General features: G+C 42.1%; 1 protein-coding gene across 3 annotated transcripts in view; it reads left to right on the top strand.

Moving 5' to 3' along the window:
* dip2ba (disco-interacting protein 2 homolog Ba) overlaps positions 1-12,778 on the top strand; it is a 44,786-nt gene that overhangs the window by 17,958 nt on the left and 14,050 nt on the right. For 2 of the 3 annotated variants that reach the window (XM_028582516.1, XM_028582518.1), the window contains exons 2-19: positions 3,629-3,700; positions 5,348-5,497; positions 5,690-5,815; positions 6,065-6,307; positions 6,412-6,540; positions 6,971-6,982; positions 7,360-7,479; positions 7,940-8,137; positions 8,411-8,502; positions 8,603-8,713; positions 9,078-9,201; positions 9,533-9,642; positions 10,150-10,252; positions 11,047-11,111; positions 11,217-11,310; positions 11,772-11,891; positions 12,014-12,128; positions 12,534-12,673. In XM_028582516.1, coding sequence (XP_028438317.1) covers positions 3,629-3,700; positions 5,348-5,497; positions 5,690-5,815; positions 6,065-6,307; positions 6,412-6,540; positions 6,971-6,982; positions 7,360-7,479; positions 7,940-8,137; positions 8,411-8,502; positions 8,603-8,713; positions 9,078-9,201; positions 9,533-9,642; positions 10,150-10,252; positions 11,047-11,111; positions 11,217-11,310; positions 11,772-11,891; positions 12,014-12,128; positions 12,534-12,673 — 2,124 coding nt within the window. The remainder of the gene's footprint in view (positions 1-3,628; positions 3,701-5,347; positions 5,498-5,689; positions 5,816-6,064; positions 6,308-6,411; positions 6,541-6,970; positions 6,983-7,359; positions 7,480-7,939; positions 8,138-8,410; positions 8,503-8,602; positions 8,714-9,077; positions 9,202-9,532; positions 9,643-10,149; positions 10,253-11,046; positions 11,112-11,216; positions 11,311-11,771; positions 11,892-12,013; positions 12,129-12,533; positions 12,674-12,778) is intronic. The other variant, XM_028582517.1, reaches the window with a different exon arrangement.

Raw genomic sequence — 12,778 nt, 5'->3', positions numbered from 1 at the left:
GTGTATTCCCCCCACACGTGTGCTCATAACCATAACCTCAGTCTTTCCTTCCTAGCCTTCTCTGACTGTGTGCTGTTCATTACTCATCATTTATTCACCATTGGCTTTGGTTTAGGTGTTCCTCTTTAGATTTGTTTAAGAAAGCCAAAAATGCAGTCCATGGTTAATAATGACCTAAGAAACAACATTTTTAAGTGTTTCAGCAACAGCCAATCAGTCAGATGATTCAACATATCAGCTGCTTGGAAAAACCCATGAAAAATTGTTTATTAAGACATTAATATTTAGTACCCTTTTAAGTACGATGCGTTTGAACAGCTTATACGTTTTCTTTGTATTCCTTTCATGTTCACGATTGTGGCCACGAATATTATTACTATTAGATCCACCACTCTGGACACCAAACAGGGTGAGTTTAAGGCACCAGTATACTAAATCCATCTTGGAAAGTTTGGAAAATTACACTTTAAAGGCAAAGTTTAGACTTTTTTTAGAACAGACATCTTGTCACCTATAAGCTTAAGTCACAACATGACATGTGAATAGCTGTAATTGTAAATTTTAACCAGAATTTGGCTGCAGATTTGTAGAATTCTGAAAATATATATTTGATGGCATCAACCATCATGGTGTGCACACAGATAAGCTGCACAGACACAAAAGGCTCTAATGTGCCGGAGAATGCCAGCGCAGATTAAAACTGAAGTGGTCCCTAATGGCTGGACTCATGAGTCCTACTGTAAATCCTTTTATGTCAGAATGTAGCTCGCTGTAATTATTGGTGTAACTGGGAATGTTGTTTATGTGTGTGTTTATCCCCTCTGTGACCCTGTGCTGTCATGTGTGAGAGGATCAGCCCTCTATCTGACTTGTCCTGCGGTCAGAGGTCAACAGCAGCAGTTTAAAGGATGAGGCAGAGGGTCACCGTCATCTTGACTTTAATGAACTCTGAAACTCTGCCACTTTGCTCGGCCTGTTTACACAACCAGGTTGATGAAGACAAACTTTAAAAAACTGGATGACACGAGGAAGGATTATGATGATTGCTTACACAAAGAAAAACATCCAAGAGACACACACACATTTTTTTTAAACCTGCCTCTACTACTACTTCTATGATGAGCAGGTCCAGCACATGCCTGGACAACAAAACACACATGATTCTGGTTTGACACAGTGACACACATCTCACAGAGAAGGCCTGTAATGCAACTCTGGTCATGGCTCAGTCAGCATTCAATCCTCTGTGTACTGTAGCACCCTTTAACCTGCACCAGCTGTGTATACACACATGCATACACACAAATACATTCACTTCCTGCACCTCAGGGGACTTTTTGGCCAATGGGCTAGTTCTTCTGGCCAGTTGGCCCTCTCTGTTAGCATGGCGTTCTCCAATCAGCACATTCCTCTTTCTCTAGACAGACACAGGGAGACGATTTTGGCAGCGTGCACACAGGGTGGGGTAACGCTCATATCCTGTCCCCTGACCTCAAATCACTCACACACACACACACACACACACACACACACACACACACACACACACACACACACACACACAGTCACTGTACTGTTTTGCTCATGCTCATACTCAAAACACCACATTCTTGCTCTCAAAACATACAGCTTTTCCTCTGTTTTGAAGCAGCTGTCACAGACACTCTTTCAACCCAGAGCCCTCTGTGTCTCTGCCCACTGCCAGCCACAGAGCCAGTGTGGTCGTGCCAGTCCACGCCTGTTGTTATGCCCTCACACTAATACAGACTCTCCTCTGTCTGTGTTAATGACCATCCCTCCTGGTTCCTCCCATCTTTCCATCCCTTCCTTCCTCCCTCCGGGCACCACTTGGACACCAGGACTAGGCTTGACAGAACCCTGTCCCCAACAACAATGACGTTCCAGTCCACTGCAATCAATTTGCTGCTGATTGCTGTGCTTGCATGTTGGTCTCGGAGCGTTTTCCTCCACATTAACAAGCCTGTAGTAATCCTAAGAGAAGGAGAAATCAGGAAAATAGACTATAACACACATTTGCTGCTGTGTTTTTTTTTGTCCTAAGTACATTTCAGGCCAGTGTGTGTACCCAGGCATGAAGTCAGAGCTGACTGCTGGCCACCCTATTTGAGCTTTCTTAAAAAGAGAATGACAAAGCACTTAGCACTCAATCAAACACTCTGTCTCTCTGAAACTGTCCCTGACTTTATTTCTGCACTTTTGTCTTCTGCAAATGATGTGCGCTCCCTCTGCTCCCTCTCTTTTCCCCTGTTTCCCATGATTTCACAGTGTTATGAAATGGCAGGAGTTTCCCACATGGAAAGGATCAGCAATAAAAGTATGCAAAACTCAAATACTGGCAATCTACATACTCAATCCTAAAGGGAGCTTCCTTTTTTGATTCAGTTGTTTTTCCAGGCAAACTCCACACACCAGCTGATAGTGACCAGAGTGTGAGAAAGCTTTAAGACACACAGAAACTGAGTCACAAATGGGACTCCCCACCCAGTGCCGGCTTATCCAGCCCACCACCCTCCAATCTGCTGTTGAACTTTGGCTCCCCCTTTTCTCTCCTCGTTTTCTTTCCATTGTTGTTTCATACACACACCGGCCTATGTTCCCTCTCGCTTTTGCCAGTGGCTCTCACCATGTGTTTTTCACCTCACCCCCACAACCCTTTCCTCCCTGTTATCTTTGATTTTCTTCATTTTGTCCTCCTCTCCCTTGGCTGGATAAGGTTTTTCCTTGTTGTCACTGGTCAGAGTGTGGAAGAGGTGCCAGGATTGAGGCTAAGCAGTCCTTTGGCACATTGCACTTGACACAGCATACGGTGTTATCACTGGACACAGAGGAATGGGAATAACTGAGAGAGTTTGCTGTAGTGGGATTGTTTGTGTGTATGTACAAGGGGAGTGTGTATGTATGTTAGTGAATTGGATAGGGTGTGTCTTGCAAGCATGTTTGCTGCACAAGCAGACTGTGTGTTTTGAGGTCCCAGTTAAGCAGACTTTGTCTTGCCTCTGTTGCTCTCCAACAAACTCTGGTAGCGGTGGGAGTCCTGCCAGTCGAAGGCCGAATGAGAAAGGGGTGGGGCTGGGTGTACAGTGGGGTAAAAAGGGGGGGTGGGAGGAGATAAATCGTTGAGTCCCATGTGAAACCGGCTCACATGGCCTCCTTTTAGCTCTGCTTACTATCCTAACTGTTCCCGTTAGCCTTCAGTTTTGCCATTGTTCTCTGCCTCGCAAGGTTATCTGCTAGTTGCCATAATCATATTTGGGTTTTGTAACCTGGAGGAGGTTTTTGTGCACTCATCATGTTTATTCGCCGAGGCTAATGTAAGGCCCAACAATGGTGTTATCTCCTTTGCTAGTTGTAAAATGGACTGAGCTGTCAACATGTGGAGTTCAGTAGATTTGGTTTAAAGAGGATTATTATTATTAACTCAACCCCTGCAAATGTATTAGCTAAAGCAGAGGCTGTGTGTTTGTGTGTGTCAGAGCAGTGTTGTGTGTACTTTATCTGGTTTGTGTGTGTGTGTGTCTGTGTGTGTGTGTGTGTTCATGTCTGTGTGTGTGTCTGTGTGGTAATTATAACTAACATAACGGTGTGGTGTCACTGTCCTCTCTCCTAGGTGACATCACGCAGAAGGGCTATGAGAAGAAGAGAGCTAAGCTGCTGGCCTCCTACATCCCCTATTTGCCAAGTAAGACCAACTTCCTTTTGGCTCTTTGCTTTTCCTCATTTCACCTTTTTCTCTCTTGCCTGCGTAATCTTCATCTCCTCTGTCAGCATTTTTTGTGCTTGTCACTCTGGGATGTGGAAATTTAAAGTAATTGCAGCAGAAGAACTCATCAAATCATGACTTCAGAATGCTAGACGTTGCATTTCAGATAATGTTTCTTCTCCATCTGTATAGAGAATTACTCAGACAAAAACTTTGGTTTCAGGATTTTTTCCCCAGTTCAAATAAAAAGTAGCTTCACTGAATATCCTGTGTGACTGTAATTCTCTTTGTTCAAGATGTCAAGAGAATCTCTGGCTTTCTGTGGCACTCTAGTGGCGAAAATGGGTATTGCACATATGATTACAAAAATACAGTAACCTCTAACAACTTCTCTTAGAACTGCACCGCTGTAGAAAATCCCAGAATATCACAACCACTGTCTGCCCCCGAGTTAAACATGTGAACACAATTTGCTCAAACCAGTGTTGGTTCACCAGCAGTCACATAATTAGGGAAGTACCAGAGTTTCTCTGTACTACTATGAGTAAGTCACCTCTGTCCTTCTTGGTAAGATGATCAGTTTTTCTCAGTCAGCTGACTCACATGGGGGTGTGGTGTTTCCTCATAAGGAACTGCACCACATTAGCATTGGCATGCCATGCTACACTCTTTCTTCATGTTTCGCTGTATGCCCATTTTAAAAAAGACATCACTTCCTTTCCTGCTAGTTTAACCTTGGCCTGTTTTGGCTTGAGCATTGAGAATTGTACTGCAGGAATCAAAATATCATATGGATAATTTCCATATTTAGTACTTGAATTAAATGACCATGGTTGTTAGTGTGTTCTGCTTCGTTATGGGCAGCTTGCCCTGAATGTCAAAGCATCACATCGGGCCTCCTTATCCCTCTGAACCCTCATCTACACAGGGACTCTGTTGCCCAGGCCCTATGAGAGGAGTTGACTAAAAATATATTTGCTTAAATCTAGCCTAGTTTTATGTACTGCGTAAACATTATAAGTTGCATCAGTCAAGTACATGTCCTTATTTTACTTCATGCTCAGAGGCTCTGTAGTGAGGCTAAATTTAGAGAGCTTCTCTGAGTATAATATAATATTTATGCCTACATGTATCTGTAAAGGCATTATGTAAAGCAAGAATGTGCTACTTTCCAAAAGCTCATGTTTGTTTGTTGTTTATTGATGTTGCCCTACATGTGTCTTTACTGTGTAATGACCTGGCTCATGAGCCATAACAAGGTTTGCAACTAAAAGGTGTACCATTTATTTACATAATATAACAAGAAACCATAGTGGAATAAAAAAGATAACTAAATATATAAGGAATGATGTTAAAGTAATCATGAATGAAAACTATTAACATGGCCAAAGCCAACTAAACAAAAGCATGGTGCCGTCTGGATGAAGAGAGAGACTGTGAGCGGTTCACAGCCAGATAATAAGGAGTCCTGGGAGACTGGCCAGGTGCTCCCATTTGTATTGATTTGGCACCGCCCATGGACCTGCAAGGCACAGAGAAAAACACCAAGAGACAGAAACACAGCAGGCCCTGCTCTAGCAAGAGGGCCGTCACAACTGACTGCACATACCTGCTTCTGTTTTGTAGATCTGTCTCTGCCAGATGTACAGCTTTCCCCGGGCCACAGTGCCGACCCCAGTCCGAGTCCTGAGGCCCCGGGCCCCTCCACATCTTCAGCCTCCAGACACCACCGTGCACACCGCAGTGGAGGGGCCAGGGATGACCGCTACAGATCCGGTACACAGCTTTTATACAGCGAACATAAAAAAACAAACACATTTTAACGACTCATAAAACACATTAAATAAATACCATCCAGCAATAACAAATTGTCAGCCTTGTCGACTTACTCCTTTAAATATACTTTTTCTCTTTCTTTCGGTTGAACTCACTTGTTTGTCCCTCTGTTTATTCTTGCTTATTATGTAGACATCCACACAGAGGCTGTGCAGGCAGCACTGGCCAAACACAAAGAAGAGAAGATGGCACTGCCCATGCCAACCAAGAGACGCTCAGCCTTTGTCCAGTCTCCCATAGAAACCTGCACACCTCCAGGTAAACTAGATTTCTCACACTCAATGGGTAGCTGATGGTCCCTCTGGACAATTAAGACATTTCACGTTACTGAAGTGTCTCTGGAGCAAGACTCTGTATCTCTGCAAACTGTACGGGTGCTGCTTTGTAGCTGATTCTACCTTTTGATACCCCTTTTAAGGAGGACAAGCAAAAAATAATAAATTTTTCCTTTGATGCTGAATAGTGTAAAACATCATCTAAATATTTGTGATTTTCTCTTTCCATCAGACACATCTTCTGCATCAGAGGATGAGGGTTCACTGCGCAGAAAGGCAGCTCTCAGTGCAATGCTAGCCCAGAGCCTGCAGAGCCCTGATTACTGGATCAACCGTTCCGTCCAAAGCTCCTCCACGTCCTCATCTGCTTCCTCCACCCTCTCCCATGGAGAGCCCAAGACCCAGCCCCAGCCCCAGCCCCAGCCCCAACCTGCTGTTTCCTTGTTGGCCGATGTACTGGCTCACACACGCATAGGTAAACTTAAAGAACACTGATAAATAGCTCCACTTTTAACAGATACATCACAAAGATGGTTGGCTGTTGTTCCTATTCATGACCTCCTCCTTCTTTTCCTCCAGAAAACAGTGTCCCCCCAGATGTGACATCCTCCACTCCCCAGGAAACAGGGTCCAGGGTGGACCTGCCTCCGGTGGTAAGGGGCATGAGCCGTGGACAGAGCCGCTCCAGCATCCTGGATACTGCCGACGGTACACTCTAACAAGCCAAGATGTTGTTACATGTCTGTCTGTGGTATAAATGTATATATCAGGACAGGGTGTACATTTCCGCTACTGTGTGGAGAAAAATCACAGTAGCTTTCTATCCCTGAAATGTGTTGAACTTGGTTACTGTCAAATGGTTCGATCTTCTTCTTCATATTAGGAGGTCAAACCATTTGCATGTGCTAATCATGACAATTGAGTGACGTTTTCTGTTTTGCATTGACCATACTGCTCCCAGCATTGCAGTGACGAAGCTGATGCGTTTGAATCATAAACGATCTGCTCGTGGTCATCCAGAATCATCTTCAACATTATCCTCATTTCACTGTGTGGTGAATGCTGCTAATCAGATATTTTGTGTTCTTTCTTTTGGGTCCATTAATCCTGTCCCTGTCTTGCCTTTCATTTAAAAAAGGAAAAAGAAAAGGTAATATAAATCGAAATCGGGGAAGGGGAGGGATGCTGAAGAGGCCCAAATTGGCTTGCTTTCCAGCCTGGTGTCTGTATCGCTGTCTTTATGTTTGTCTCGTGTCATAGGTTTAGATGTAGAGAACCTCCTATGTTTGACTTTCCTAAAGATCTTCCAATCTGTGTCTTCTACCAATTTTCCTTTTGAATCTTTCCTGCTGCTGATTCTGATCCTGACGGCGTGCTTGTGCATAGGGCTCTGCCTGTGTGAGAGATGATAAAGTAGATTAATGTTTGTGTTACTATAGAATTGCATGTGTGGGTGTGTGCTTGTGTTATTTGGCGGTTTGTTTTCATATGTTTGTGACAGTGGCTGTTGTCTTGGTGTTTGTCCAGGCGTTCCTGTCAACAGCAGGGTGTCCACTAAGATCCAGCAGCTGTTGAACACACTCAAACGGCCGAAGAGACCACCACTCAGCGAATTCTTCCTCGATGACTCTGAGGAAATTGTAGAAGGTGAGACACAAAGTGTGCATATGCATTCATGTTATCTTTTTAAATGGGTTAAACTGAAATAATGACAGGTATATACCCTCACTTATTCATGTGAGCACATTTATAATGCATGCATATCACGGTCCAATGTAGTCTGTTCAACAATATTTCACAGAATTTGGTGCTTCATTCAGACTGATTGTGAGTGCTGTTTTTTGCTGCTTTTGATATCAACTTTTGTAATGTTAGAATCTTTTGTTTACTTATATAGCTATTGACATATAGCTAACATAACTGGTAAATACTATTTATGTATAATTAACGGACGCTCAACATAAAATAACAGGCCATAAGGAATTTATTATTAGAACTATTATTTTAAACTAAACTAAACTACACTAAAGAATAAATGTTGCATGTTTTTGGCTTTTCCTAATCATCTACTGCCTTCCCTCTCATTCGTATCTCTCCTGTTGTCCAGTGCCCCAGCCGGACCCCAACACCCCAAAGCCAGAGGGACGTCAAATCATCCCAGTGAAGGGGGAGCCCCTTGGAGTGGTCAGTAACTGGCCTCCTGCCCTGCAGGCTGCCCTGGCACGTTGGGGGGCCACCCAGGCCAAGAGTCCTGCCCTCACTGCTCTGGACGTCACTGGCAAACCCCTCTACACACTCACATATGGTGAGTAGTACCTCTTTTGTATAGCCCAAAGTTATTGTTCATGTTATTGTGTCCGTCAAATGTAAATGGGAGATTTATCTCTTGCATATGAGCTGGTTTCAACTGAATAAATATTTGTTGGCTTGAGCTGAATAACACCTACATGTACAGTACATTTCCTACAGGAGCTACAGTGGGTTGTGGTGTTGAACTACCCTGGATCAGTTTTACAACATAGTAAATAAACAGCAAACAGGGCATTTCAAAATCATCATTCGCTTCTCTTCTCCATAGGAAAACTATGGAGTCGCAGTCTGAAACTGGCCTATACACTGCTGAATAAACTGGGCACCAAGACAGAACCTGTCCTACAACCTGGAGATCGGGTAAGAGTCTGAGTGTTTTTTTTTAGTTTTTTTTATATATATAAATCATTCATTCATTCAAAGTAAAAAGGAACATGGAAAATAACTTTCTGTTTCTTAGGTGGCACTGGTGTATCCTAACAGCGACCCTGGCATGTTCTGGGTGGCTTTCTATGGCTGCCTGTTAGCTGAGGTCATCCCTGTGCCCATTGAGGTACCACTGTCACGACAGGTACAACAATGTCACTATTGTCAAATTAATTCCCCTGTGGTGACCACTGAGAAATACAAAATCAGATGTTATGACAATATTAGTCTTAGTTATCTTGACTTGTGTGGCACTTAAACTAGGTCAGTTGTAACTGAGCAGCTATTTTATGTATTACCTATAATGCATGTATGTACTTTTAATTATCAATGTGTATATGGTAAATACATTGCCTCATTGCTCATATAGTCATATAATGCATTTTGATTTATTATAATACAAATATATTGACAGCTAGAGTGCCTGTGTGGTTTTTAACCACACAGTATTTGTATACTGGCCTCTCTGTGTGTGTCATGAACCTCTTGACCCTTGTCTCTCTCCATAGGATGCAGGCAGCCTGCAGATTGGCTTCCTATTGGGTAGCTGTGGTGTTAGTCTGGCGTTGACCAGTGAGTTGTGTCTCAAAGGACTGCCAAAGACACCAAGCGGAGAAATCATCCAGTTCAAAGGTCAGTCAGCCCAAATGCACCATTGTACTTTAGATGCTGCTTGCTCAACAGCAGACATCTCTGGCTTAGTCTCTTGGGAGCCATCAGACAGACTCATTAAAGGAAATATACAGTGTGATGTTCATTGGCCAATTAAGAGCGACAGTGTATGAACGGGTGGATCTGTCGTCAGTCTGCTTGTAAAGTATCAGCTGTTCACCTTTGGGCTGAGTAAGCAAGGTGAACAATATCAATTTAGTGAAGCTCCAAATGAGTGTACCTAAACACATTTCCTTCTTGCTTTGTGCTAAAGCAAAATATGTCTATGTTTCTTTGTGATTATGTTAACCAGGATGGCCAAGGATGAAATGGGTAGTGACAGACACCAAGTATCTGACCAAACCATCCAAAGACTGGCAGCCTCACATCCCCACTGCTAACACAGACACCGCCTACATAGAGGTACCCTTCAGAACATACATTCACATTTTTGGCATTTCTACTTTTGATTGATTTTCCTGCATTCATCCTGCATGAGAAATTAGGAAATGGAAATGTTCTCTTTTAAATTGACTTAGGAAAACATATACAGTAATACTTTTACAGTTAAATGTTATCCTGTGCATTCCATTGTGCATTGTTTCTCCACTCTAATTTTTAGTTGACTAAAAATGAAAATCTCTACAATCTGATTTCTTGTATCAATGCCTTTTTATGCCTGGTAAAGAAATTACTTTTTAAATGTAACTCATAGACAAATATTTATTTTATGATTATTATTATATTAACATTGTTTGTTTCCATGTATTATGTGCTTTGTTAACTGTGTGTGTGTGTGTGTGTGTGTGTGTGTGTGTGTGTGTGTGTGTGTGTGTGTGTGTGTGTGTGTGTGTGTGTGTGTGTGTGTGTGTGTGTGTGTGTGTGTGTGTGTGTGTGTGTGTGTGTGTGTGTGTGTGTGTGTTCCACCAGTACAAAGCAAGTAAAGAGGGGACAGTGATGGGAGTTGCTGTGTCCAAGACCTCCATGCTGACCCACTGTCAAGCCCTGACGCAGGCCTGTAACTACTGTGAAGGTCAGAGCTCAGTGCCTTATGTAACATATACCTCTCCTGCTTCTCTGCCTCTCTTAGGCCGTGTTCAGATTAGATCAGGTGGTCTGGTGAAAACACATGTCTTTCAATTCATTTTTGAATGGAGAGAGTGTGTTTAGGCTGCAGCGGTGAGGGTCGCAGGGGGTGGCCCTAAAAAAAACCACCTGCTTAAGGTGAAAAGTTGAGACGGATTCAACTTTTGGAGAAATGTAACCCAACGTTGTGGTGGCAAATCATGTAACCCTCGATCAGACTAGTCTGTCCATTTTGAGGCAGTGTGAGAGTCCCATACAGTAAACATCACCTATCGCTGCCACTATGGTGAAAAACGAAATACAAGCATTTAACTGCCCAGGAGTTTGTGTAACAGCTTCCTGTTTCCTGCTACAAGCTCTAGCACAAAGCACTCACGATCATAAAAAATGCTATCTGAAAAAAAAAAAAAAAAAAATGCGGTCTTACGCTAACTGTGTGTGTGTGTGTGTGTGTGTGTGTGTGTGTGTGTGTGTGTGTGTGTGTGTGTAAAAAGTTGAAATACTTTAGCATTATAAAGTAAGCTTAAAAATAATTTGTACAAGTTCAACAGTGCTCAGCTCTTAAGCAGAGAGGCACATGAGAGAAGATTAGCTGAGGATCATGATTAGGGAGAATAAATACTATAATGGTACTAAATAAATATAAAATTAAATTTTTGGTGTAACCCGAATTATGCATCTTTTACACAGCTGGTGATTGCACACATTCTCGCTTATGTGTTTTTGTTTTTTCTGTTTTAGGTGAGACATTGGTCAATGTGTTAGATTGCAAGAAGGATATGGGCATGTGGCATGGCGTCTTAACGGTGAGATTGAATGCAACAATTTGTACTTTATATCCAGACAAGTTGACCTTTTCAACTTTGGTATGTAGCAAAATGTGATATTGACAATATGTGTATTTTTTCCAGAGTGTCATGAACAGAATCCACACCATCACAGTGCCATATGCTGTCATGAAAGCATGTCCCATGTCCTGGGTGCAAAGGGTCCACATTCACAAAGGTTCAATGTCCAGTCTTACTTTTATATTTCATATTTGTATAGTTTTATTATTTAATGCCTATGTCATATATAGTATACTATAGATAGTGAGGAGTCGGTGGCATATATATATATATATATATATATATATATATATATATATATATATATATATATATATATATATATATATATATATATATATATATATATATATATATATATATATTAGTTACTGGTAGAATGCAGATTAAGTGAAAAAAAAAACAGGGTTGTATTGAAAGGTTTAATTTCAAATGATAAAAGCAGACATGTAAATATAATTACTACCTACAACGCAACTAAGTTGAATGTCATTGGAAAATGGCAGCAAAAGTCAAGTAGTAACAGTATAACATACACAAAATGTACACATAATTGATGAAACAAACTGTAAATACAGTAAGTGCACCATATATAACATTCCTTTTACCCTCTGATAGCACGCGTGGCCTTAGTGAAGTGCCGTGACCTCCACTGGGCCATGATGGCCCACAAGGACCAGCGGGACACCAACCTGTCCTCCATACGTATGCTTATTGTGGCTGATGGAGCAAACCCATGTGAGTCACTCTTTCACAAACATTAACGCTTTGTAATGAAGAACTACGATGGTATGAAACTTACATGTATGACTATTTATACCCTGTTTTGGTAATGGTTTTATCCCACTGTTTGTTATCAGGGTCTGTGTCGTCGTGTGATGCCTTCCTGAATGTGTTTCAGTCTCATGGTCTGAAGCCTGAGGTGATCTGTCCATGTGCCACCTCTCCTGAGGCTCTGACTGTGGCCATACGCAGGTACCACATCTCACATGCTCTAGGAAGAGACACTCTGATGATACAAGGGAGTTCAAAACTAGTTTTGCCTGCAAACAGGAGTTTCTTTTCACCATCAAGTCACTTTTATTTAGTGTCTTATAATTAGGGTTTTTCAATTTGTTTTGTTTTTGATTGTCATGCCATACTATTCTTAGTTCAAATTAAATATGATAAAATAATGTCACTAATTTAAGTAAATCAACTCAAAAGCAATTTGTCCTTACTTCTTCTGCCTTGTTCAAGATAAAAACACTAAAACCCCTGCACTGACTGAGACTTTGTGCATCAGCAGACCTCAGCAAAGTGTTACCTTTATCCTGCCTCTCTGTCTGACCCATAATTATTTATCTCCCACCATCACTTCTCTTTGTTCCTTCCCTGCAGGCCTGGTGCACGAGGAGCTCCTCTACCAGCCAGGGCCATCCTGTCCATGGGCGGGCTGAGCCACGGGGTGATCAGGGTGAACACAGAAGACAAGAACTCTGCTCTCACTGTTCAGGATGTGGGCCACATCATGCCTGGAGGTTAGCCACCAGAGTTGGCTTTTATTGGCACTACAGCTACTCCATTTACTGTACATTCTTACTTTATCTTGTCAGAACTCAGGTACCTAAACATAGGTAATATTG

Source organism: Perca flavescens, chromosome 7, assembly GCF_004354835.1.
Source record: "Perca flavescens isolate YP-PL-M2 chromosome 7, PFLA_1.0, whole genome shotgun sequence".
In the NCBI taxonomy this organism is placed as follows: Eukaryota; Metazoa; Chordata; class Actinopteri; order Perciformes; family Percidae; genus Perca; species Perca flavescens.
The sequence above is the reverse complement of the archived record's forward strand: the minus strand, read 5'-3'. Positions and strand labels throughout refer to the sequence as shown.